Genomic DNA, 22,363 nt, shown 5'->3' on the forward strand with positions numbered 1-22,363 from the left:
AGGAAAATGGTTCCTGTGGTAGTTTATGCTACAATACAAGACACCTACATAGGATGGTTAGTGGAGGCACCTTCAGTTTTTTTAGGGGATGGATATATTACAAAAGTGATCCATGAGTAAAGCTCTTTTTAATGGGAAGGCATAAATTGGAGATTTTAGTTGAAGGAAGCATAATCGTATAAAATGAAGGAGAGTGTGAAAACTTCTTTCTTCATTCAGCCTGATTTGTTGTCTTGAATAAATATGAGAGATGAATGAGAATTTAAGGGACTGGATGCCTCCTTATCCAAATGCAGCAACAACAACAACAACAAATATTACACTTCATTTTCCTTATTGCTCTGCTGACAACTATCAACATTCCACTGAGATCAGCGCAATATTAGGCAAACACAATATATACAGCAGCATAGAAAGTGTTACAGGTGGAACATTTAGTAGCTGGCAAACAGTTACTGTAATCTATGTACAAGTTGATAGGACACCTGGAGCACCACACTGAAAACGTGTCCTTTTACACCTTAAGACAAATACAGTATCCAAATGAAGACATCTCCATCTGGGAAGATGAGTGGGTGGATTAGTAACCAATGAAGCAGTTACATTAGCATTGCTTTTGTTTAGAAAATCATTAAACCTCCTATGGAAGAGCAAGGACACTCTGGTGATGCCCATGTTTTTTAACTGCACTCAGCTGAGTAATTTGTTCATGCCATAAAGCTGCAAAGAGTATCAACAGTGAAATCCCAGACACTTTTCCTACAATATTCATTGGAAGTCATTATGATTAACCATCCCTCCAAACTTAAGTTTTCCATAAAGCTTCTAAAAACTTTCAGCACTTAGAAGTCTAGATATAGTTCTGTTCACACCAAGAATATGATTTTGAAAAGTAGCATAGGGCATCAACATGTCAGTCCTGATGCACAAGCTATGTGTGGGTTTAAGGTTTCTTCCAAAAATTACATAGGGACTTACATTGCACCCATTGGAGTTAATGAACTGTTGCTATTGATTTCAATGGCACAGTATCCCTCCATTGTAAATACTGGTGAGATGATTTTATTTTTTTTTCCTCCTGGCCTCTTTACACCACACTAGCATAAAGGGATGATAAATTGCCCCTGGAAAATACCCCAGAGGTGAAGACCTGCAACAGGTTTTCCAATCTCTAGTGTAAAACTACTATAATGGCTCTATGTCCATCCCATCACCACATACAGAGAACATATCATGGGAAAGATTAGATGAATCTGGACAGGTTGTGAGCTCCAGCTATTCTCCGCTCTCCCTGGGCCACAGGGGGCTACAGGAGGCAGAGTGTAAGTTAAAGTAGTTCTAGGTCTTAGGATTACTCTAATTTCACTGTTGCCCCCAACTCTTGTGATTTTATCACAAGTCTCAAAATATTTGGTGTTTTCCTTAAAACCGCAGCTCCTAGAGTCAGACAACTATATGAGAATCTCTGCTTTCATTTAAAAAACAGTTTCTACTTCTCATCACTGTGAAGAAGAGCTGAAAAACATGTAACCTAAAAACTCAAAAACAAGAAGGCAAATAAGAAGACCCAAAATGTATTATTTAAAAAAATTCTCATGAATTTTAATATGCTCTTTTGACTTTCTGGGGGCTTGACTTGTGATTTCTGAACACCTGAGGTTGGAAATACAGTAATTCATATCAATGGCCAGGCCCACAAGTGGCTTAAAGTCATCTTCTCCCTACCTATCCCACTTCCTGTACAGAGTGCACTAACAGTAATAGGGAAATGGGTCAAGCATGCAGACGAGCAAAATACAGCAGAGATTTAATCATATATGCATTTCAGCAAAGCATTTCTATAACACATTAAAATAAAGTTCTGAGTTTAAAGATTGCAAATCAGTACTAACTGAAATAATCTGCTTAATAAACAGACAATATTGGGTGTTCACAACCCATTTGATGTCTGTTATCCAGAAAACTGTAAGCAGTGAAGAAAGTTGACATATATTAAAAGTGCATCATTTGATGATTACCTCAAATTATTTGCTTCTCACAGTAAATTCCTAGAGAATTTTAAGTCAGTAAACAGATACCAATAATTACTAGAGAATATTAGTTCAAATTTTAATTACATGTATAAAACAAATAGATTACAGTGATAGAAGCTGTTTTACTGTGAAGTCATAAGCCAAACACAAATTAAGGTCTTGATCCTGAAAAGATCTATGCATATGTGTAATTTTACTCAGTGGGACTCCTCATGTGAGTGAAGTTATATACATGTATAAATCTTTGCAGGGCCAGGACCTGACTTCAGTGGGACTACTCACTTAAATAAAACTACCTATGTAAAGTCTTTGCATGATCAGGGCCCAAAATTGGATTTTCTTGTTTCAGCCCTAGATAAAAAGTCTGATAAACTGAAGTACCTCAAACTATCCCTCTACCATAAAGCTTCTTTTCTATACAGTATTTTAAAAAGGAAGAAAATGTTGACTACACAAGGGCTATTTGTATCTCTATTACTAATTTTGCTATCATCAGTAATGGTAAATTAAATTATGTAATTCAGTTATGCAAACTTTTAAATTAAAAAAAGACCCCAGGTTACCCAATGAAACTCTCTCAACGCAGTTGTGCTAAACAGAAATATTAAAAGATTAAAAAAAAAAAAACCTCCACATCTCAATAGAAAAGACTGCCTGAACATTCAGGCAAGAGCAAGTGGTACATGTAGAGAATCAGAAGGAAGAAATTACATTGCTGGGTCGGACATCTGTCTTGCCGGTGTGATGGCAAATGGTAATGCCTGGTGATTAACTCATTTGTTTACAGAGGTAAGAGATGCCAAAAGAACTGTGATGAGATTAAATCAGTAGTACTCAGAATGAAACTTAACATTAAAGTAGAGGCAGAAAGCACTAGGCCAAATATAGATACTTCCCATCTAACCTGTTAATTTACCAATTAAATCAAAATCATATTCATTTTCAGATTTTTGATATAGATAGCAATTTGGTGTGTGTTTATTGAAAATAAATAAGGTTAGAAACTGAGTTGTAGAATTATGTTTTCCAGTGGATTTTGCAATGTAAAACTACTACTTACACCTCTAAAGTGAGAAACATTTTCCAATAGTTAAACATGATTAACTTTTTGAACATTTGGGTCTCCTGAGAGGCAAACAGAGATTCTCTTTCTCCATGCTCTGATCTGACACAATGGCCTTGTGACACAACTGTCCAATATCCTGGGATCCCCATTCACTAGCTATTTTTCCCGCCTTACCCCATAGCCACAGCTTACTGTAACAATTTATCTCTAGCTAGGATACAGTTTCTTCCAAGACATCTAGCAATTACTGTAAAATTCCTAGAGAGGTCCCCAGAAAAATACCTTGGGACCCTGTAGAGTACAAGGGCATGTAACTGCTCTACAGTTTATTACAGACCCTCTGAAGAGGACAGGAGTATACTCAACCTTGATACTGAAGTTGAGTCTCTTCTCTCATGTGACTGCAAGCCATGATGCATTCAAGCAGCTTAACCTACCAATGCATCCTATGGTACCATTACATTATCAATATATACAATTTCACAAGCTAGTCAGACTAATTTTCCAATATGCTGGTGGTTTAACAGTTACTAACCTAGCACTTTCTTTTTGTTTATCACTATAATTATAGGCTACTGAGGATCATATGTAGGACAGATACAAAAGAAGAGACACCAGAAAAATATCAGTGCAAAAGGCATAAAGTAATGGAGGTGAAAGGATGCATTACTACAATATAAACAACTTTTCCCTCTAATCTTTGTTTTTATTATTCAGTATTTCAGAGCAAATAATTTGTAATAAGCAAGATGTAACAAGATTTCTGTGGAATGGAAGTTAGTTTACATTTTAAATGTCAGCTATTCATGAGAGTTGTTTCCTGGAGATAATCAGCATCTTGGAGCTCTAAGACAAAACCAAAATCCATCATGGGGACAATGATGATTCACTTCAAAAAATAAACTGTGCTTTTTCTCTCCTCCTAATTTCAACTAAGTCAGTACAGGGAGGAAATCCTCTACCTGACAGAAGCACAGATTTAATTTTCCTAATACAGCTCACCTGCAAGAGCCATTTGACAATGGACTCTGGCTCTATGCATGGAAGGGAAAAAAAAGTCATACAAAGGGCTATTCTAATGTTCAACTACAAAATATACTGATATAATTCATGGTCAAACAAAATTATACATAAACAAACAATCCTAATCAAACTAATGTTAAAATAGTTTCCTGATATTGAATTAATCAATTGTTTTCAAATCCGTCTGCATACATTGCATATTTGCAATCTATTAAAAAAAATCCCTAATATTCCAGACAGTAATATTACTGTTTTCTTTGGCTTTAAAGTTACAAACTAAATATAATTCCATATTTATGTACAAGCAAGTTCATTCTCCCAGTAAGATTCAACCTTTCTCTAAGAAGATTTCCAACATATTCACTGTATATTATGTCACAGAAAACCCATATCTGGTCCACACATCTCTGAATTGTAGCATTGCAAGACGGCAATTCATTATGTTTGATCATTGTGTTCAATTTTATCCAAATGTCCTCTAGAGTTAGATTATTACAAATAGATTGTTCAATTGTCCACTTTGCTCTATAAAATGCATGTAGCTTCAGTCTTTCTAAATTACTCTGCAGTTCTTTAGATAGAGGAAGAATTTTTTCTTTAAGTTTAGGACTAGGGACAGAGATACTCCAAGACCGTCTCAATTTTGGTTTTTCATTTGCTGATTGTTTTTCCTGATTGCGTAAATGAATTTGTGCATGCACCGTTTGTGTCTGGATTAAACTTTGACCAGTTTTCAAATTAGATTGAAACTCCAGAAGGTCTACTGTGCAGTCATAACATCGAGACCCAATAAAAGGTTCTGAAGCTGTAACAAGTTGTTTCACTTCTTCTGCTTTCTCACCAGAAATAACAGGTGGTTGTCTTTTAGGCTTCAGAGGAGGTTTGTGTGAATCATTTGGAAACCAGGGAACAAATCTCGGTAGCTGCCGAATAGGAAACTCCTTCAGTGTTTCTTCTGCAAGTTTCTGCAATTTTGTGAGGTCATTCTGAAAAGGTCGATAGTGCAAAACTACTTCCATGCTGGTACTGCAAGAATCCAGTTATTCTTAGTAAAAGAAAGTCTCTTGATTAGGATCCTCAACTCTAAAGCGTAATACATCTTATTTACAAGAATCTTTTCTTGCATGTGCTGCACAGATCAGAAGAAAACAGGACCTAAAGCAGAAGTATTGTAAAGAAGAAGATACCACCATGTTAAGTCATATATTGCTAGAATATTTTGCAGTAAAACAAAATGCTGTAAAGATAAACTAGCAATATTTATATTTATGTATCAAAATGTTTTATACTTTACTTCAATGATTACTTATTGGTATTTCATCATTGCTAGTGTTTTAAAACACCACATAAGTACACTTTAAACTTTAACAACAAAACATACATAAACTTACATGATCTGCTCTTCATGGAAAAACCTACAGTCCCACCCGAACAGTATTCTTCTCCTGTCACCCACTATTCTGTTGACATATGAAATTGATGTGAAAGTTTTGTCCAGTTAAGCATGCCTCAGTAGAACCCTCCGACTGTATGCCTTTGCATTTACCCACAAGTTACATATGCCTCTATGGCCCTAGGTTACTAACATACGTATCTAATGCTATCCACTAAAAGCATCTGGATTTCATTTAAACCACCAACTGCTTGATGTTAAAACCTATTATATCCTATCAAATTATCAGCCCCACCTTCCCAAAATGAAGAAAATATTAATTTGAAATACAAATCCAAAATAGTATCTTTCTTCTTCTCCCATGAAGGAAATTGAATAATATACTGCAGATTACAGTCACTGATGATGAAAAAAAAAATACTCTCTGAAATAGGATTGATAGAAATACACAATTTACAATAAAAGAGTCCAGAACAGCTTCTTGGCTAAGTGTGCCAGACAATATATAAACAAGATTTTCTTATTTCCATTCCATAGCATAACTATATATCAACAAGTCTTAGCTCCAAACTTCAGCCACACTATTATGAAAACTTTAATTACGATACTCCTTAATTTCCAAAATTCAACATTTCTATCTCTCAGATGAAGGTTAAATTGCATGTTAGATAGTGAGTGCAAACAGCATTACCAATAATGGAATAAATTCATAGCATCCTTTCCTCTCTAGTTTCTCACATTTTCAATCATTCGTGTGTGTTCTAACAGAGACCAACAATAGACGATACTACTACAAACACTAGACTTTGATCATTTAGCCACAGAATTACAATGATTGAAATCTGGGAGTTGAAAAGGATACAAGATCGAGAGAACACAAAACAAACCTAAATTCCTTTTTTCTCCTCATTGCAAAGACTATGGCCTTGATGCTGCATTGACTTCTGCACAGGCCCAAGAATCTACTTACACCTCCTATCAGAGTCCCCTGTCCCCCAAACAAAAGTGTATTAATAAAAGATTTTGGTTTGAATAAGTTGTTACAACAGCAGAACCATTTTTATTAGGTATAAGAAGCTTCAGGTTGTCATTTGAAACCTCATTAATTGCTAACACCATTAAAATCAATATATTGTCTTTGGAGTGTTTTAAAAGTGAATGTATTGACATGAGGATTCAACTAAAACCTCAATTCTGCAATCACTTATGCAGATGTATAACTTTATGTACCAGAGTAGCCTCATTGAGTTTAATTGTTTGCAGGATTGTGGACTTCATATTAAACTACTCATTATTGTTACTTAATGTGAATGCAAAAGTGCAATGCAAGACAAACAATGCACAGAAGCAATATGATTTTTACTGACTGAAAAAAAGGAAAATGAGAGAGGAGAGCACTAAATACTCTTATTCTACTTGTTACAGGTCCCAATTCACTACTGGCAAAAATGGTCAGCATTCAATTGTGGAGTTGTGCTCACTTGCAAATTATGTAGAAAACATATGAATTTAATCAGTTCTGGACTCTAGAGGCAAGGAATCAATTAAGTCTGCAGTTGTCCGTTGAGCAAAGAAGAGTTAGAAGACAAAAAAATATAGTATTCTATATACTATAAGCCAAACAGATAGCAAATGTAATGACTGTGCTGCACTTGCTGAAACTCATCTGGAAACTGCAGGTATTGCGGAACACAGAATTTTCAGCCCCATAAGTCAATGTTTATATGCTCTGTAACTTTCAGAAGCTTTCTAGCCTCTCCCTCTCCATGCAGAACACTTCCACCAAGATAGTCTTTCTTTTCCAGACCAGATCTATTCTCACCCTTTTTTTTTCCCCTAACAAAGTTCAAACTTCTCCACTTCACCTACAAAGCATTACACAGCTTTTCCATCACCTTTACCTTTGCACTTCTTCCAATCAGTTTGGTCAGGACTGTAAACACCTCAGTCTCCAATAATAAAACAATATTCTGTACTGGTATATTTTTTCATTCAGAGTACTATATAAAGGTAAGTTATTATTCCTGTTTTACAGTTAGAGGAAATGAAGCACAGAAGGTTAAGGGACTTACCTAAGGCTAAAAAGAGATTATTTGACAGTGTCACAGAGAGAACCCAAGTTTCCTGATTACATAATGCTAACCTCTAGCCCAGTGGTTCTCAAACTGCAGCCCATAGGCTGCTTGTGCCCAATCAGGACACAACTGCAGTCCATGTGACATCCTCAAGGCCATACAGGTAGTATTGGTATTGGATGCGACCCACAATGGTAAAGAAGTTGAGAACCACTGCGCTAGCCCAAGGGTTGCCCATGTTTGACTCAGAAGTGGCTTGCGAACCACTTCTCCCCCATTTACTACTGCATGATATTTCTGTGACAACTACAGCAGGCGCTTCTGTAGACAGGCAGCATTAGGACGGTATTTATGTATTTTGTCTTTAATACACTAAGTGTTCCGTTCTTCTTCAGATGTGCTAATCGCACCGGCCTGCTCTTCATCCAGCTCTGTGCAGGAAACCACAGTTCTACCCGAGCAGAGCAGGCACTGCGAGGGCTAGCGGGCAGGGTGAGGAAGGGGCCTGTCCCCTGGACTTGTGGTGCCCACCAGACGCAGGACATCCTCACTCCTGACACTCGCCCGGCCTGCGCCCCTGCTCTACCCACTGGCCGACACTCCCTCCAGTGCTGACACAACGGGTGGGGCCTCCCCCTCGGTTTCTCCTCCCTCCCCCTTTACTAAGGCTGAGGCGGCCCAAGGTTTTCATCCCGTACCGGCGAAGAGATCCGGTCTGAGGCCGCCCAGGGCCGAGCTGCATCTGCCGGAGCCTCCCTACACTGCCCGGGAGCGGGCAACAAGGCCGGGACCACCCCGGGCGCCGTAGGCCGGCGAGAAACACTGGGGCCAGGCAGAGGGAAGGGGAGGGTGTTGAGTGAGCTCCGGTCTCGATACCTTTCAGGGCCAGCAGATGCTCCTGCTTCGGCTGATTCACGTCCATTGCCTCAGGCTCCCCGCTCCGGGACCTCGTCGTCTACGGAGTTCACCCAGGCCAAGATTCTATTAATGGCGAAAGGAAAACGATACAGGTCTTCTGCAGCCAAGTGCTCTCGTCCACTCAGATAACCCCGGAGGTGTACTTCCCAGCATGCAACGCGCCATCTGGGAGCCGCGCAGGATTCCGAAAGAAACTACAGGCCCCAGCATGCACTGCTCCCCTCAATCCCAAACTGCTCACAGGCGGTCTGGCGAAGCTAGACGCGGGAGTGCTGGGGGCTGTAGTCTCCTGGGGCGGGTGGTGGTCTGGACTAATCACGTTGCATACTGGGGTGGGAAGTCTTCGCAGGGTGACTCAGATGAAGCTAGGGCATTACATGCTGGAACCTGTAGTTTTCGCGAGCCGCTGAGCGTCAATGTGACCCATTGTATGATGGGAACCGTAGTCTTCGTGCGTCCCACAGGTGTCACAGTTGGGACGGAAACCCTTGCAAGGAGACGCATGCGCAGTGGTGATCACGGCGGCGGCCTCCGGGGAACAACCCGTTAGGATTATGCGCGGATGCTTCCTGTGATGATGTTACCGCGCAAGGCCGGCAGCGTCAGCGCGTGGCCCAGCCCCCTCACCCGGCTGGCTGGCTGGCTGGCTGCTCGCTGGCTTGTTCCTCCGCCCCTTTCCAAGATGGCTGCCATGGGGGTAAACAAGGCCGGGGCCGGGGCCGGGCTGGATGCCGGCCCACGGCACAGCGGCAACCGGGGGCCGGCTGGGGCTGCTGTGAAGGTGAGAGTAGCCGCGCCTGCTCGCTCGCCCCACAAGCGCTTCTGCCGCGGGATGGCGATGCTGCATCGGCTAATGGGAACTCCTACCCCGAGGGCTGGGCTGGTGACCCGCTAGCGGCCCGCGGGCTGCTCCCAACGGCATAAAACAGACCCTGTGCAGCAGCCTCCCTGGGCTTCGGGGGCGGCCGCCAGTGGGGACATGGAGGAGCCCGCAGGAGTGCAGCGGGATGACTTGCTGCGTTGGGCGGCCGTGGGTCCCGTGCGAGCGCAGGAGGCAGCCCGCCGAGAGGCGAGTGGGCGCCCAGCGTGCGGGGTGTCAGGCCGATGGCTGGCCCGATGAGGTGGGCAGGCTCGGGTGCACTGAGTCAGCTGGTCTGTGGAGCGGCTGCCCATCGAGAGCCCGTGGGCAGGGGCGGCTCTCGGAGATTCGCTGAAAGTGGATTCACACCGTGACAGACAGTACTCATGCTTCAGTTCATTAACAGAGAGGCTGTGGCAAGGGTTGCTTTTAAAAACAAAAGCAAATCATGACTGGAGTCCGTGAAGGAAGAACGGTCAAACGGGACAATTGCTGAGGTTAGCTGGGTTGAGTGTGCAACTGGTAAGGTAGTTTCCTTTATACAAGAGCTACCAGTGTAACAGGGGCCACTTACCTCTTAATGTATGACTGCGTCTGATCAGCTCAAAATGCTTTCTTGATTTATAGGTTCTTGAGTGTGGAGTCTGTGAAGATGTATTTTCTTTGCAAGGTGATAAAGTTCCCAGGCTGCTTTTGTGTGGTCATACCGTCTGCCACGACTGTCTTACCCGGCTTCCTCTTCATGGCAGAGCAGTTCGCTGTCCTTTTGATCGACAAGTTACTGAACTAGGTAAGAATGAAAATTATATGTATATGTGTATGTATATAAAATAATATGCCTTTAATTAGATTAGTGTCATTTAAGAATGACAAGACTATGACTACTAACAGCAAAACCTTTCATTTCTGTTAGTATAATGCTAAGCTTGTTTTATAACCTACAGGATAAATATAACTGGATGACAGTCCTGGAAGAAGTAAGAGATATTAAAAACAAAGAGGATAGTTAGGTGATTCTAAAACACTTAATATGCTGATGCATATGCTAACAATGTAGAAAAAGTATTAATACTATGATAGATATGACAAAATCACTTACTTTGTGGGACACTCCTGTAATATTATTTTAATAGTAATTCATATTTCAATAATGGAAAAGGCAGGTGGGATTAATTTTATAAGTCTCTATGAATCAAATCCTAGCAACTCAAGGTCTAAGTTTCTCTTACAAATACAAGTTTTCATCAATACAGTGGTATAAAATAGTTGATTTCATTGTACTCCCTTTGGCCTGGATGCTGCAGTTGTATCTGTACATGGCTGGCCAAAGGCCTTGTTAAAAAAAAAAACCCAAAAGTCCTGCTAGATGTAAATTTAATTTATATTGATGCCCCCAACAGGAGTTTGGTGTCCTATTGTACTAGATACTGTACAAACCATGTAGTTAAATAGACAGTCCCTGTTTTGTATGTGTGTTAGCTGATGTGGTAACATACTTTTTCCTTGAGAAGATGCACCTTGAGATGTGTTAATTTAGATGGACTTTATGGGCCCACAGAGCCAAAGGTGTTCATATGACTCTGTCACTGTCCAACATTAATAGTGTTAAAGTTTGAGGTTTGATATATGGAGATCTTAGTCTGCTTAGTACCCTGGCAAACACACCATTAAACATTATTTGCATCTTTTATTAAAGATACAGAAAAAGGAAAACCAGTTAGAGCATTTGAAATAAAAGGTGCTAAATAAGGCTTTCCTTTTAACAATATCCCTTTTTCCCTTTAGCTGGAGAGACCCTTTAGAGGGAAACCCCTTTGTTTGACAGTCTCTTAGATGATATTAAAAATGTTAACTCTTTTTGGGGGAAAAGAAAAGTTAGTTGAACTGAACTGGAGCTGCTGCTGTTGCTGAAGTCCAATATCATTTCCTAGTAGATAAAACAAGACAAACATACACAAGAGGGGACAAAAAGAAACAGCAAAGATAGAAAATGCAGCTTCTGTCCTTGGTGTTGACTCTCACTTGCAGCCTTACTGCTGGAAAAACACAGGCAAGGCAGTTGGTCTTACTCTTTTGGTTGTCTCTTTGGTCACAGGCTTACAGCAGTGTTGCAAAATATACATTTTTGGCCAGCTAAGCCAAACTCTTATTCCACAGAAGGCAAAAGGAGAGAAGTTGGAAAGAGAAGAAATAAGGTGGGGGAAAATAAAAGGACACACACAATCTCACATCCCAGGTGGTATTCAGGTTTAAGCTGGTGGAGATGTCATCTGGGTCCTTCCATCTGGCCCGATCTGGTCAGAACATCCTTCAGGATCAGGATGACAAAGGCCAAACAGTGTCACAGTACATCCAGGGTCCCAAGAGATGGTGGGAGTGGCAGCCACGATGGCAAAGCTCACTTCATCCTGACTTTCAGCCAGCTAGCATCTGCAACTGTTAATTTTACTGCTAGAGTCTCTTTTTGTGGACCCCAAAAAAGGGAGTGATTGGCAAACTAGCCTGTCCTCTCATTATTTTCTCCACCAGTTGGGCCTAATTTCTGACACACCAATTTTGGTTCATTAATTCGCAGTCCTATGCTTTTCTTGTTTAGCAGGCGTGAACTTAATACAGTCCTTGTTGTCCTAGGCCTTTTTGTTTGGACTAATTCAGTCTTATTGTCTCTTTTGCACCTTTTCCTGCCAATGTTTGTTATAGGTTTTTGGAGTATTTTGGAAACTTTTATCTGCTTTCCCACAGTTGAGCTCACAGTTAGGGTAAATTTGTAGGCTCAGTTATTACAATAGATAAGATGGAAACATCAAATGAAATAGAGATGGTCTGAGTGAGAGATAGGAGACGAGATGAGAGAATAATCATAAAAGCCAACATATGTCAGATTTTTAAGAAATAAGGAGGGTTAATGGTGTCAAAAGCCATTGAGCTCCAGAAAAGTGAGGATGGAGTACAGGCCCTGGGATTTAGTCATGTGATCAACAGTGGGCTATCTTATGCCTATAACTTAGGTTGACGTAGCTACATCACTCAGTGCTGTGAAGAATGGGCGCTGTATGACGTATTTTGGTTGACGTAACCCCCACTGTAAATGCAGCTAGATGGATAGAAGAATTCTTCTGTCAACATAGCTACTGCGCCTCAGAAAGGTAGACCACCTATGTTGACTGAAAAACCCCTTCCACCAACATAGGAAGTGTCTACACTACAGCAGTGCAGTCACAGTGCAGTAGCTATGCCACTATAGTGTAGACATACCACTCCTCTAAAACTACTGACATAGGGTGAGGATTGGAGCTGAAATGGAAGGGGTCAGTGATGGAGTTGGAGAACTAGGAACTCAGTGTGGAAGTTATAAATGGCCCCCTCAGTCTGAAAATGAAGTGAAAATGGATATTAATTGACAAGGCAGATCACAGTGAAATCAAGTGTTTTTTAAGATTGGAAAATTAGAACATGCTTATGGGGGAACAAACATTTGGAGAAAGAAACGTTTAGAAGAAAGCAGGGGGAGGCAATAGACATGGTGGCAAGGAAGATCAGGAGTCAGGCATGTGGAGGTATTGGAGGAGAAGAGCAAAGGAAAATCCTCAGTATTGATGATAGGAGGAGAGAGGTGTTATCAGATCTTGCCAGTCTTTCTGAGGGGGAGGGAAGAAAACTTATGTGAAAAGGGGGGAGGTAGCAGGAGTGGGGGATGTTTAAGGAAGGAGTCAAAGGCAAAAAATAGGTGGCTGAGGTTGTGGATATGGGATTCAGTGAAGCTGAAGACATAGAACTGCCTGGCTAGGAAGATAGCAGAACTGAAGGAGAAAGCGAATTTATAGTGGATGGGACTGTGGCAGATATTACAACCACAAGCAATATCTCTGGGGGAATGTATTATATAAAATTTATGTATCACTGTGGGCCAGGGACTGTATGTATGATTGTGTTCTATTCTGTGAGGGAGTTTACCACAGCTCCTTCAGGAACTAAAACAGTGGGAGTTATTAAGGTGAATCTCTCATGTAAATATCTTCAGAGAGATGCAGCTTCCAAGGGAGATTTGCATACTGTGGTTCATACTGGGTTTCCAGAGACTGGGAAGACAAAAAAAGGTCTGTTGGCTTAAGAAGGTTGCACTTATTCTGACTCAGGACCTCCTTTCTGACCCATCAAATGGATAGGACATTCAATCCAAGGGCTGCAACCTTTGCAAAAGGGTGGGAAAAACTTTGGCCTACCAGGGTCCCATAAGACTGATGGGTAACCTCTGAAGTGCATAGGAAACTCTGTGGCTTTTTATACATCTTCTCCTCCATAATGCTTTTGCCTTGAGAATAAAGGTGCTTGCTTAGCAAGACCTCTGTAATAACTTGTAACTGCTAGCGATATGATATTTGTAGCTCTCAGAGAGACAGCAAAACTGAGGTGCTGGCCCTTAGGCAGACTGGCTTGCTGGAGAAATTGCGGTGTAAGGCCTGTGCAGCCTTAAAAGCCATAGTCAGGAGGGAGAGAGAGACAGGTCTGTGGCCAAGAGAGGTTATGTCTGGGAACTGGAAACCTTAAGTGAATACCCTCAAGGGACCATGAGGGGATGGGAAGGAGAGAGGAGGAGGGAATGCAGGTGCAGTTACCTTGAAACCTGTGACAAAGACTTCTGCCATAGATATTAAGATGTGCAGGAGTTGAGGAAGCATATTTTGGGGTTGAGGAGGTGAGTGAGAACATGTGGTTGCCAGGGTGAACCTTTGTGAAGGCAGAGAGGCAAAGAATGAATCAGTAGAAGAAAGGGGAGAGAGTGGGTAGGAAGAAGAGTGAGAGTGTGGAGGAGAAATGGTGGATGTTGATGGACTAGTAGCAGCAGGGAGGGGGCAGTTGGAAAGTACTTAAGGAAACAAGATAGTGGTCAGAGTAGGAATCCAGCAACACAGAGATAAAAGAGGGAAGTGTTTTCAGATCAGATTAAATGAGTGACTATTTCACTGAGTAGGAGAGTTGATATGGGTTGCAGGTGAAGTGAGGATGTGACTATGAGGAAACCTGCAGCTGGTGTCAGCTGGGACACCAACTTGGAAATTGCAGTTACTGAGGGTATTATCAGGAAAGAAGGAGAGAGCTGAAGAAGGTAGATTGGGGAGGGTGGGTAGTCAAGTGGACTATAGATCACTGCTCAAAGTAGGTTTGGATGACCTAGTGGTTAAAACACCCATGGTTGGTCCGCATAAGTAGTACTATATAGTACTATGGCCATAGGGTATTCTTGGAAATATGCTAGTATTGGATGGGAGTTTGGCATGTAGGTTCCATAAAATACACAGGATTATCCCCATCTATATCTGGACACCACTTCTCACATTTTATACTCACTGTTGTAAACTGAAACATAAGAATGGCCATATTGGGTCAGACCAGTGGTCCACCTAGCTCTGTATCCTGTCTTCTGACAGTGGCCAGTGCATGATGCTTCAGAGGGAATGAACCAAACAGGGGAATTTATCAAGTGATTCATTCCCTGTCATCTTCTGAGATGTCAGACAGCTTCTGGCAGTCAGGTTTAGGGATACTCAAAGTGTGGAGTTGCGTCCCTCACCATCTTGGCTAATAGCCATTGATGGACCTATGCTCCCTGAATTTATATAGTTCTTTTTTTAATCTAGTTATATTTTTGGCTTTCACAACATCCCCAGGCAAGGAGTTCCACAAGTTGACTGTGCATTGTGTGAAGAAATGCTTCCTTATGTATTTTTTTAAATATGCTGCCTGTTAATTTCATTAGGCAGCCCCCAGTTCCTGTGTTATGTGAAGAGGTAAATAACTACCTTATTCACTTTCTCCACACCATTCGTGGTTTTATCGCATTCCCCCTTAGTTGTCTCTTTTCTAAGCCAAGTAGTCCCAGTCTTTTTAATTTCTCCTCAAATAAATGTTTTCCGTACTCCTTATCATTTTTGTTGCCCTTCTCTGTACTTTTTCCAATTTTAAGATATCTTTTTGAGAGAACCAGAACTGCCTGCCATATTCAAGGTGTGTGCATACCGTGGATTTATGTAGTGACTTGATATTTGCTGTCTTATTATCTACCCCCTCCTTAGTGATTCCTAACATTCTGTTTAGCTTTTTTTCACTGTCACTTGCACTTGCACATTGATTTGATGTTTTCCGAGAACTACCCAGGATTACTCCAAGTTCTCATTCTTGAGTGGTAACAGCTGATTTAGACTCCATCCTATTATATGTATAGTTGGGATTATGTTTTCCAATCTGTGTTACTTTGCACTTATCTACATTGAATTTCATCTGCCATTTAGTTGCCCAATCATCCAGTTTTGAGATTGCTTTGTAACTCTTTACAGTCTGCTTTTGACTTAACTATCTTGAGTAATTTTGTATGGCCTGCAAACTTTGCCATCTCACTGTTCACCTCTTTTTGCAGATCATTTATGAATATGCTAAACAGTACTGGTCCCAGTACAGATAGTTGGGGGACCCCACTATTTACCTGTCTCCACTGTAAAAACTGACCATTTATTTCTATTCTGTTTCTTATCTTTTAAGCAGTAACAGACCCAGGACAGGATCTTCCCTCTTATCCCATGACTGCCTAATTTGCTTACGAGCCTTTGGTGAAGGACCTTGTCAAAGGCTTTCTGAAAGTTCAAATACACTATATCCATGGATTACCCTCGTCCCACATGGTTGTTGGCCCCCTCAAAGAATTCTGTTATATTGATGAGGCATAATTTCCCTTCACAAAAGCCTCATGGTCTCTTCCCCAACATATCATGTTCATTTGTCTAATTCTGTGCTTTACTATAGTTTCAATCAAGTTGCCGGCTACTGAAGTTATCTTACCGGCCTGTAATTGCCAGGATCAATAAAATGCTAATTTTAAAGATAGGCATTACGTTAGCTATCAATCGTCTGGTACAGAGGCTAGTTTAGAGCCTCATTGCGCAGCTCTCAGCCTTGCCTAGCAGGGAGCTAGGCTCAGCACACAGATCCCAAACACTATGAACATCAATCAAGCAGTCACATAGAAGCAAGCAAGCACACAACAACAAACTCCCCCCAAGGGTCATGTTGTCGTTCCTCCTTCACCTAGAGAACTCCCTCACAAAACTCCTGTTTGCCGCTCTTGTTTGTTGAAACTCAGAATTCTTCTAAAATGTGGAAGAACTTATAATAATTTAAAAATATTCTTGCAATATGAAAAATATATAGGTTAAAATTGGGGGGTTAATTGTATTAAGAGGCTATTTTTTTCTATAATAATCTACATGTTTTGTGAAAGTTGTTGTTGTACTTTCAAATGGTTGCTATGAAGAAATGTTTCATTATCTTGTTTCTGAGATCCATGTTGTCCTATCGGGCATAAGACTGTATTAGTGACCTCTTAACTATACATACAATTGAACACTCACAGAACAATCAAGTATCTGATCCAGAAAGAGGAGAAAACAAAGCTTTCTGTGTTCTCCTTCAACTTGTATGTCCCAGATGCTGGCTGCACAGAAGGCTGGCTCAGTTTAGAGAAAGGTTGGCATGCTGTGAGCAGCCATCACCACAAAATAATCAGAGACAAGAGACTTGTGTAGCAAAGGAACTCGGAGGTAAGGGAGCTTATGCAAATTAAAATCCCATACTTGGCAACTGGCTATTTTGGGGGAGAAGAAGGACCAAGGTCCATTACAAAACCTAGAGTTTGTGTGGTCATAGGAAGAAACGTGTGTTGCCCCATGGGACAGGAGAGTTGGCCAGCCTATGGGACAGGTAAAACTTGAGTTTTGTGTGGGCTATTTCTCTTGCTGCTTCCCCTCCTTGATTACTAGAAATGAAGAGGTCCACCACTTGTGTTACCTTTCTCCATCCACCTCATTTTTGCTGCTTTTGGAGGGGGCATGCCTACTGAGCTGCTTAAGATTTCCTCTCCCATTTCCTTGACTGATCTTAGGAGCAGAACTTGTCAGCCAACAAGATTTCTCTAGGATCTGTGGTCCAGTCTAAAGTTTTGTTCTTTCTAAATGTTGATCAGGCAATGAGTAACTCAGCTCAGTGAATCCCCCATTTCCATGACCATGATTGCTATATATGGCAACTGGACTTTCTGCCCTTGTAATGAGATAGTCAGTCATTAAGCAACTGCCTGAGACTAAATGTACATCACAAGTTCACTGTCAGGGAGAAGTATTGTCATTTAGGTTCAGATTTTGTCATCATTATTTTTAGTAAAAGTCATGGACAGGTCACAGGCAATGCACAAAAATTCCCATGAGCTGATTGTGACTCTTACTAAAAATAACAGTGCGGTTCCAGGTTTCCCCTGGGGTGGCTTGGGGCTGTGGGGTCCCACCACCATCCATGACTGCTGCGTGGTCCTCCTGCAGCAGCTGAGAGCTCCAGGGACCCCTGCCATTGGCCCGGAGCTCAGAGCTACTGCAGGCAGTTGAAGGACCCCAGAGCTCAGAGGTCCCCCTGCTGCCCACAGCTCAGAGCTGCGGGGCCTGCTGCCTGCACTGGGTTGGGGCTCTGGGGTCCCCCCCATGGTGGCTTTGGGCTGCAGAGTCCCTCAGCTGCCCACAGAAGCTGGGTGTTCCGGGGACCCCCACCATCAGCCACTGCGGGTGGTGGGGACCCTGGAGTTCAGAGCCGCCACAGACATGAGGTCTCTGCCACTGCTGGTGGTTCAAAGCCGGACGTCCCATCACCCATCCTGGCGGACAGCAGCAGGAATCCCTGTGACCTGCAGTAGCTTGGAGTCGGGGATGAGGGGGTCTTTGCTGCCAGGGATCCCTGCCGCTTGATCTGGCAGACAGTCCATGTGGCTCGGAGCAGTGGGATCCCTGCCATGGCTGAGAACTGCTGCCTCCGGGACCCTTGCTGCCTGTGGCAGCTGAGAGCTCTGGTTCCCACAGCCCCCAGAAGCTGAAAAGGATAATTTCACAGACTCCATGACTTCTGTGACCTCCATGGCAAAATCTTATTCTTAGTGATTGTGTACGCACTCCAATCTGCCCCTTCCCCTGACCCAGATCTCCTGAGTTTTTGACAAAATAAAACTACCTCGACGAGAGCATAGAGCTTTTTTGCCAAACTTTTAGTGACAGAGCACTAAACCACGCTTGGCTGTAGACACCACAGCTTGGCTGTCGTGCTAAATGGTCTCCAGGATGTAACCCCTAATGCCCATCTGACCTCTCCGGCCATAAGTTTGAACTCTGCTGCCTTGCAGCCATCTTCCCCTCCCCCTTTATAGTCCCAGGAATTTTTGAAATTCCACTTCCTGTTTGGTTGGCATAGAGAGCTCACATTGCATCTTCCCAGTTGATCATAGTGGCTCCACATACCAATGCTCTCCCACTTGGAGCACACCGGAGCTCCTGGATCTGATCAGTATTTGGGGAGAGGTGGCTCTGCAGTCCCAGTTCTGCTCCAGCCAAAGGAACTTTGATACCTACAGCCAGATTTTTTGTGGCATGGCGGAGAAGGGCTATGAATGGGACACGCAGCTCCTTGATTTTTGCACAGTATTGCAGCAGGGATGCCAAAAGGTTAGGGAGTCAAACCGTCGTTCTGGTGCAGAGCCAAAGACCTGCCACTTCTGTTAGAAGCTGGAAGCTATCCTCAGTGGTGACCCCACCTCCACCGCCAAGAGACTCATGGATATCTCTGCGGGCCTGGAGACAGCGGACTCAACCCTGATGAAGTTGTGGACAAGGAGGTCGAGTTGGAGGATGATGTGGATCGGGGGACTGGGTGGTTTGGTGACGTGGGGAGCCAGGACTACTTCTTGACCCCAGAGGGTTTGAACCAGTCCCAGCCCTCTAGTTCTGGCATGCAGGATGCAGGAGAGGGGAACTCTGGTAAGTTATTTTTTTGAGCTAATGCTGCTCATTCAAATGAGGTACAGCTGTCCTTTGCTTTGTTGCATTATACAGCTGGTTGAACGGATTGAAATGAACAAGAATAGATGTTTGCATGTGCTTCCCATTCCCCTGTGCAGCTAGGCAATGCAGCGGAAAAGTGTGTTAATGCACACCGAGATTTCACAGGAATCCTCCAGAGAGATCTCTAGGAACCTTTCCTTGAGGTATTTGCCAATCCTCTGCCAAAGATTCCTCAGCAGAGCTGCTTTGTTTCTTCCCCTGTTGTAGGAAACTTTCCTGCGCCAATCAGCAATCACTTGTGCAGGGACCAGAGTGGCACACAAACGAGCAGCATAGGGACCCAGTTTGAAGCTACTCTCATGGAGAAAATGCACCCTAGCATCCCTGCTTACTCTGAAGAGTGAGTTATTGGCTTCTATGATCTCCGTCTGTGGAAAATGGTGGCACAATTTGAAATTTTGTCCATATCTACGTGCAGCAATACCCCAAACAATCATCTAGAACCTTTTCCCTAGTTTGAGTGCCCCCTTCCTCTGCGCACAACTCACCATGCTCTGGGCAATCGCTGAGCTGTGCACTTGCCAGGGGACAGTGAGAAAGAGATGTATTTTACATTAATGAATCAATGATGCTAGTGACCTGACAATCATGCTTCTGTTCATTGTTTATTGTGCTTCTGTAGATGTGCCCTTGAGGGGAAACCCCTATGCACCTGCCAAGTACCTGCAGTATATAAGAAAATGACTGTGGAGAAGCAAAGAGAAGATGTTCCAAGAATTCTTCCAGTCCTCTGAGGCAGGAAAAAAAAAGTCATGGAGACGCAGTGTGACTGGAAATCCAAAAAATCGATAGGCAGGAGAGGAGGGAAAACCAGGAGTGAGTGATAACAGCCATGGAGGGGCAAACAGAGCTGCTAAAGTCACTCATAAAGCTGCAGACTGAATTCATGCGTGTTCGCCTCCCTTGCAGCCAATACAGAACTGCTTTCTATGCCATCCTCAAACTCCACCCACACATTCATACCAAACTCCCGGCCTGTCTCGGTACCTCATTTACTCCACCCCTTCAGACAGCTTCCAGAACGATAGCTGGACTTACTGTCATAGCTGTCATACTGTCAGCTGTCATAGCTCACACTGCTTCCTGCTTTCTCCCCTGCAGCCGAGCTTTTTGTGTGTTTTGAATAATTATTAAATAAAGACATATTCTGTGAAGGATAAGCAATCTTTATTTGTCTCTTGCACGCAGTGGTTGCAGCTTACATTGATACACAGTGCAAGCTGGCTAGCAGTCATAGCATGGCACAGTGCTGTTTACAAAGACACCTTATTGGTGCTCATTGTCAAAATGGTTCCTCAAGGCCTCCCTGATTCCAGTCCCCCCCCCACCACCACTGTTGTGCCCCTCTAATAGTCCTGACATCTGGTTGTTCATAGTCAGCTGCAAGGCGATCCGCCTCTGCGCTCCACCCAGGGGGAATCTTTTCACCCTTAGCTTCACAAATATTATGGAGCACACAGCAGGCGGCTATAACCATGCAAATATTTTCCTCATTTAGCTCTAACCTGCCATAAAAGTGACCTTTTAATCTATCAAACACACATTCAACGGTCATTTGGCACCTGCTCAATCTGTAATTGAAGTGCTCCTTGCTACTATCCAGGTTGCCCGTATAAGGCTTCATGAGCCATGTCAGTAAGGGGTAGGCTGTGTCTCCTGGATCACTAGGGACATTTCAACATCCCCCATTGGAATCCTTTGGTTTGAAAAGAAAGTCCCTACTTGCAGCTTTCTGTAGAGGCCAGTGTTTCTGAAGATGCATGTGTCATGCACCTTCTCTGACCAACCCACATTGATGTGAGTGAAATGCCCACGGTGATCCACAAGTGCCTGCAGCACCATAGAGAAGTACCCCTTTCTATTGACATACTCGGTCACAGATGGGCCGGGGCCAAAATTGGGATATGTGTGCCATCTATCACCCTGCCACAGGTAGGGAATCCCATCGCTGCGAAGCCATCCACTATTTCATGCACATTTCCAAGACTCACAGTCCTTTGTAGCAGAATGCAATTAATGGCCCTGCACGCTTGTGATAACAGCGCCAATGGGGAACTTCCTGACTCCAAACTGATTAGCGACTGACTGGTAGCAGTCTGGAGTTGCCAGCTTCTATATGGCGATCGCTACCCACTTCTCCACCGAGAGAGCAGCTCTCATTTTGGTGTCCTCGTGCTTCAGGGTAGGAATGAGCTCCGCACAGTGTTCCATGAAGGTGGCTTTGCGCATTCGAAAGTTCTGCAGCCACTGCTTGTCATTCTGGACCTGCATAATGATGCGATCCCACCACTTCATGCTTGTTTCACACACCCAAAAGTGGTGGTGCACCATGTGCAGATGCTCCTACATCAATGTGTGCTTGCAGGTGGCTGCAGGCTGACTTCTGCAAAATGGTGATGGTGTGGGAGGAGTGGACATGTCTTGCTGTGTTCCTCCACTGTTTTTTGGCCACAAGGATCAGTGCTGTATGTGGTTCCTTATTTGTGGATGACATGTCTACTGCTACTCTGACATTTTCCCAGGTTGAGATCTGCTGCAGATTTCACATCTTTGTATATGCAATGAAGCATGAAGTTCTTCTGCATGGGTTTTCCACTACTGGACCCACTAGTGTAGCGGAAATATATATTTTCTGCTGTCTCTTGTGGCCATGCAAGGATCTTAAGGATTACAGATGGGTGCAAATTGTATTTCCTTGTAATGTGTTTGATAGTATATTTATAATGGGAGATCAGGGAAAAAGCTTTGTGTTGTACAGATTTGTGGCAGTCATAAATATAGCTATTTGTTACTTTTTTGCTTAAAATATTGCAGGTCCTTAGCCGCTGGTTTTGCTAAATTACTAGCTTCCATGCTGTGGAAACTTGCACCAGCTCTGAATAGTCCTGGGTTTACATTTGAAAAGATGGGCAAGCTTGTGTGATCTTACGTGGAAATTTGATACTATAGAAATTACCCAGAATTGTTTAGATAACTGACTCCAGTTTTAGCTGTTTAGCAGTAATATTTGTTCCTTTTACTCTCTAACTGGTAGAAACTCAAATGCAGTTTACGTGGTGGTGCTTTTTAA

At 42.8% G+C, this 22,363-nt stretch overlaps 3 protein-coding genes across 11 annotated transcripts in view; 1 reads left to right on the forward strand and 2 right to left on the reverse strand.

The window, feature by feature from the left end:
• Positions 1-8,658, reverse strand: part of TRAPPC13 (trafficking protein particle complex subunit 13) — a 40,964-nt gene extending 32,306 nt beyond the window's left edge. For 3 of the 4 annotated variants that reach the window (XM_067569053.1, XM_067569052.1, XM_067569051.1), the window contains exon 1: positions 8,467-8,658. In XM_067569053.1, coding sequence (XP_067425154.1) covers positions 8,467-8,512 — 46 coding nt within the window. In that variant the 5' untranslated portion in view covers positions 8,513-8,658. The remainder of the gene's footprint in view (positions 1-8,466) is intronic. The other variant, XM_067569055.1, reaches the window with a different exon arrangement.
• Positions 3,678-5,580, reverse strand: SHLD3 (shieldin complex subunit 3). The gene is made up of 2 exons (XM_067568723.1): positions 5,514-5,580; positions 3,678-5,277 (listed from the first exon to the last, which is right to left on the reverse strand). The coding sequence occupies exon 2, from the start codon at positions 5,139-5,141 to the stop codon at positions 4,392-4,394; it is 750 nt and encodes a 249-aa protein (XP_067424824.1). The 5' UTR covers positions 5,142-5,277; positions 5,514-5,580; the 3' UTR covers positions 3,678-4,391.
• A 529-nt stretch (positions 8,659-9,187) lies between the features above and the next one.
• Positions 9,188-22,363, forward strand: part of TRIM23 (tripartite motif containing 23) — a 28,911-nt gene continuing 15,735 nt past the window's right edge. For 4 of the 6 annotated variants that reach the window (XM_067569224.1, XM_067569225.1, XM_067569226.1 and 1 more), the window contains exons 1-2: positions 9,188-9,289; positions 9,995-10,157. In XM_067569224.1, coding sequence (XP_067425325.1) covers positions 9,191-9,289; positions 9,995-10,157 — 262 coding nt within the window. In that variant the 5' untranslated portion in view covers positions 9,188-9,190. Of the gene's footprint in view, positions 9,290-9,994; positions 10,158-18,169; positions 19,210-19,915; positions 20,110-22,363 lie in introns of those variants that run through there. The other 2 variants (XM_067569229.1, XM_067569228.1) reach the window with 2 other exon arrangements.

Source organism: Emydura macquarii, unplaced genomic scaffold (assembly GCF_026122565.2).
Source record: "Emydura macquarii macquarii isolate MOO-44397 ecotype Brisbane River unplaced genomic scaffold, CSIRO-AGI_Emac_v2 contig_2897, whole genome shotgun sequence".
NCBI lineage: Eukaryota > Metazoa > Chordata > Testudines > Chelidae > Emydura > Emydura macquarii.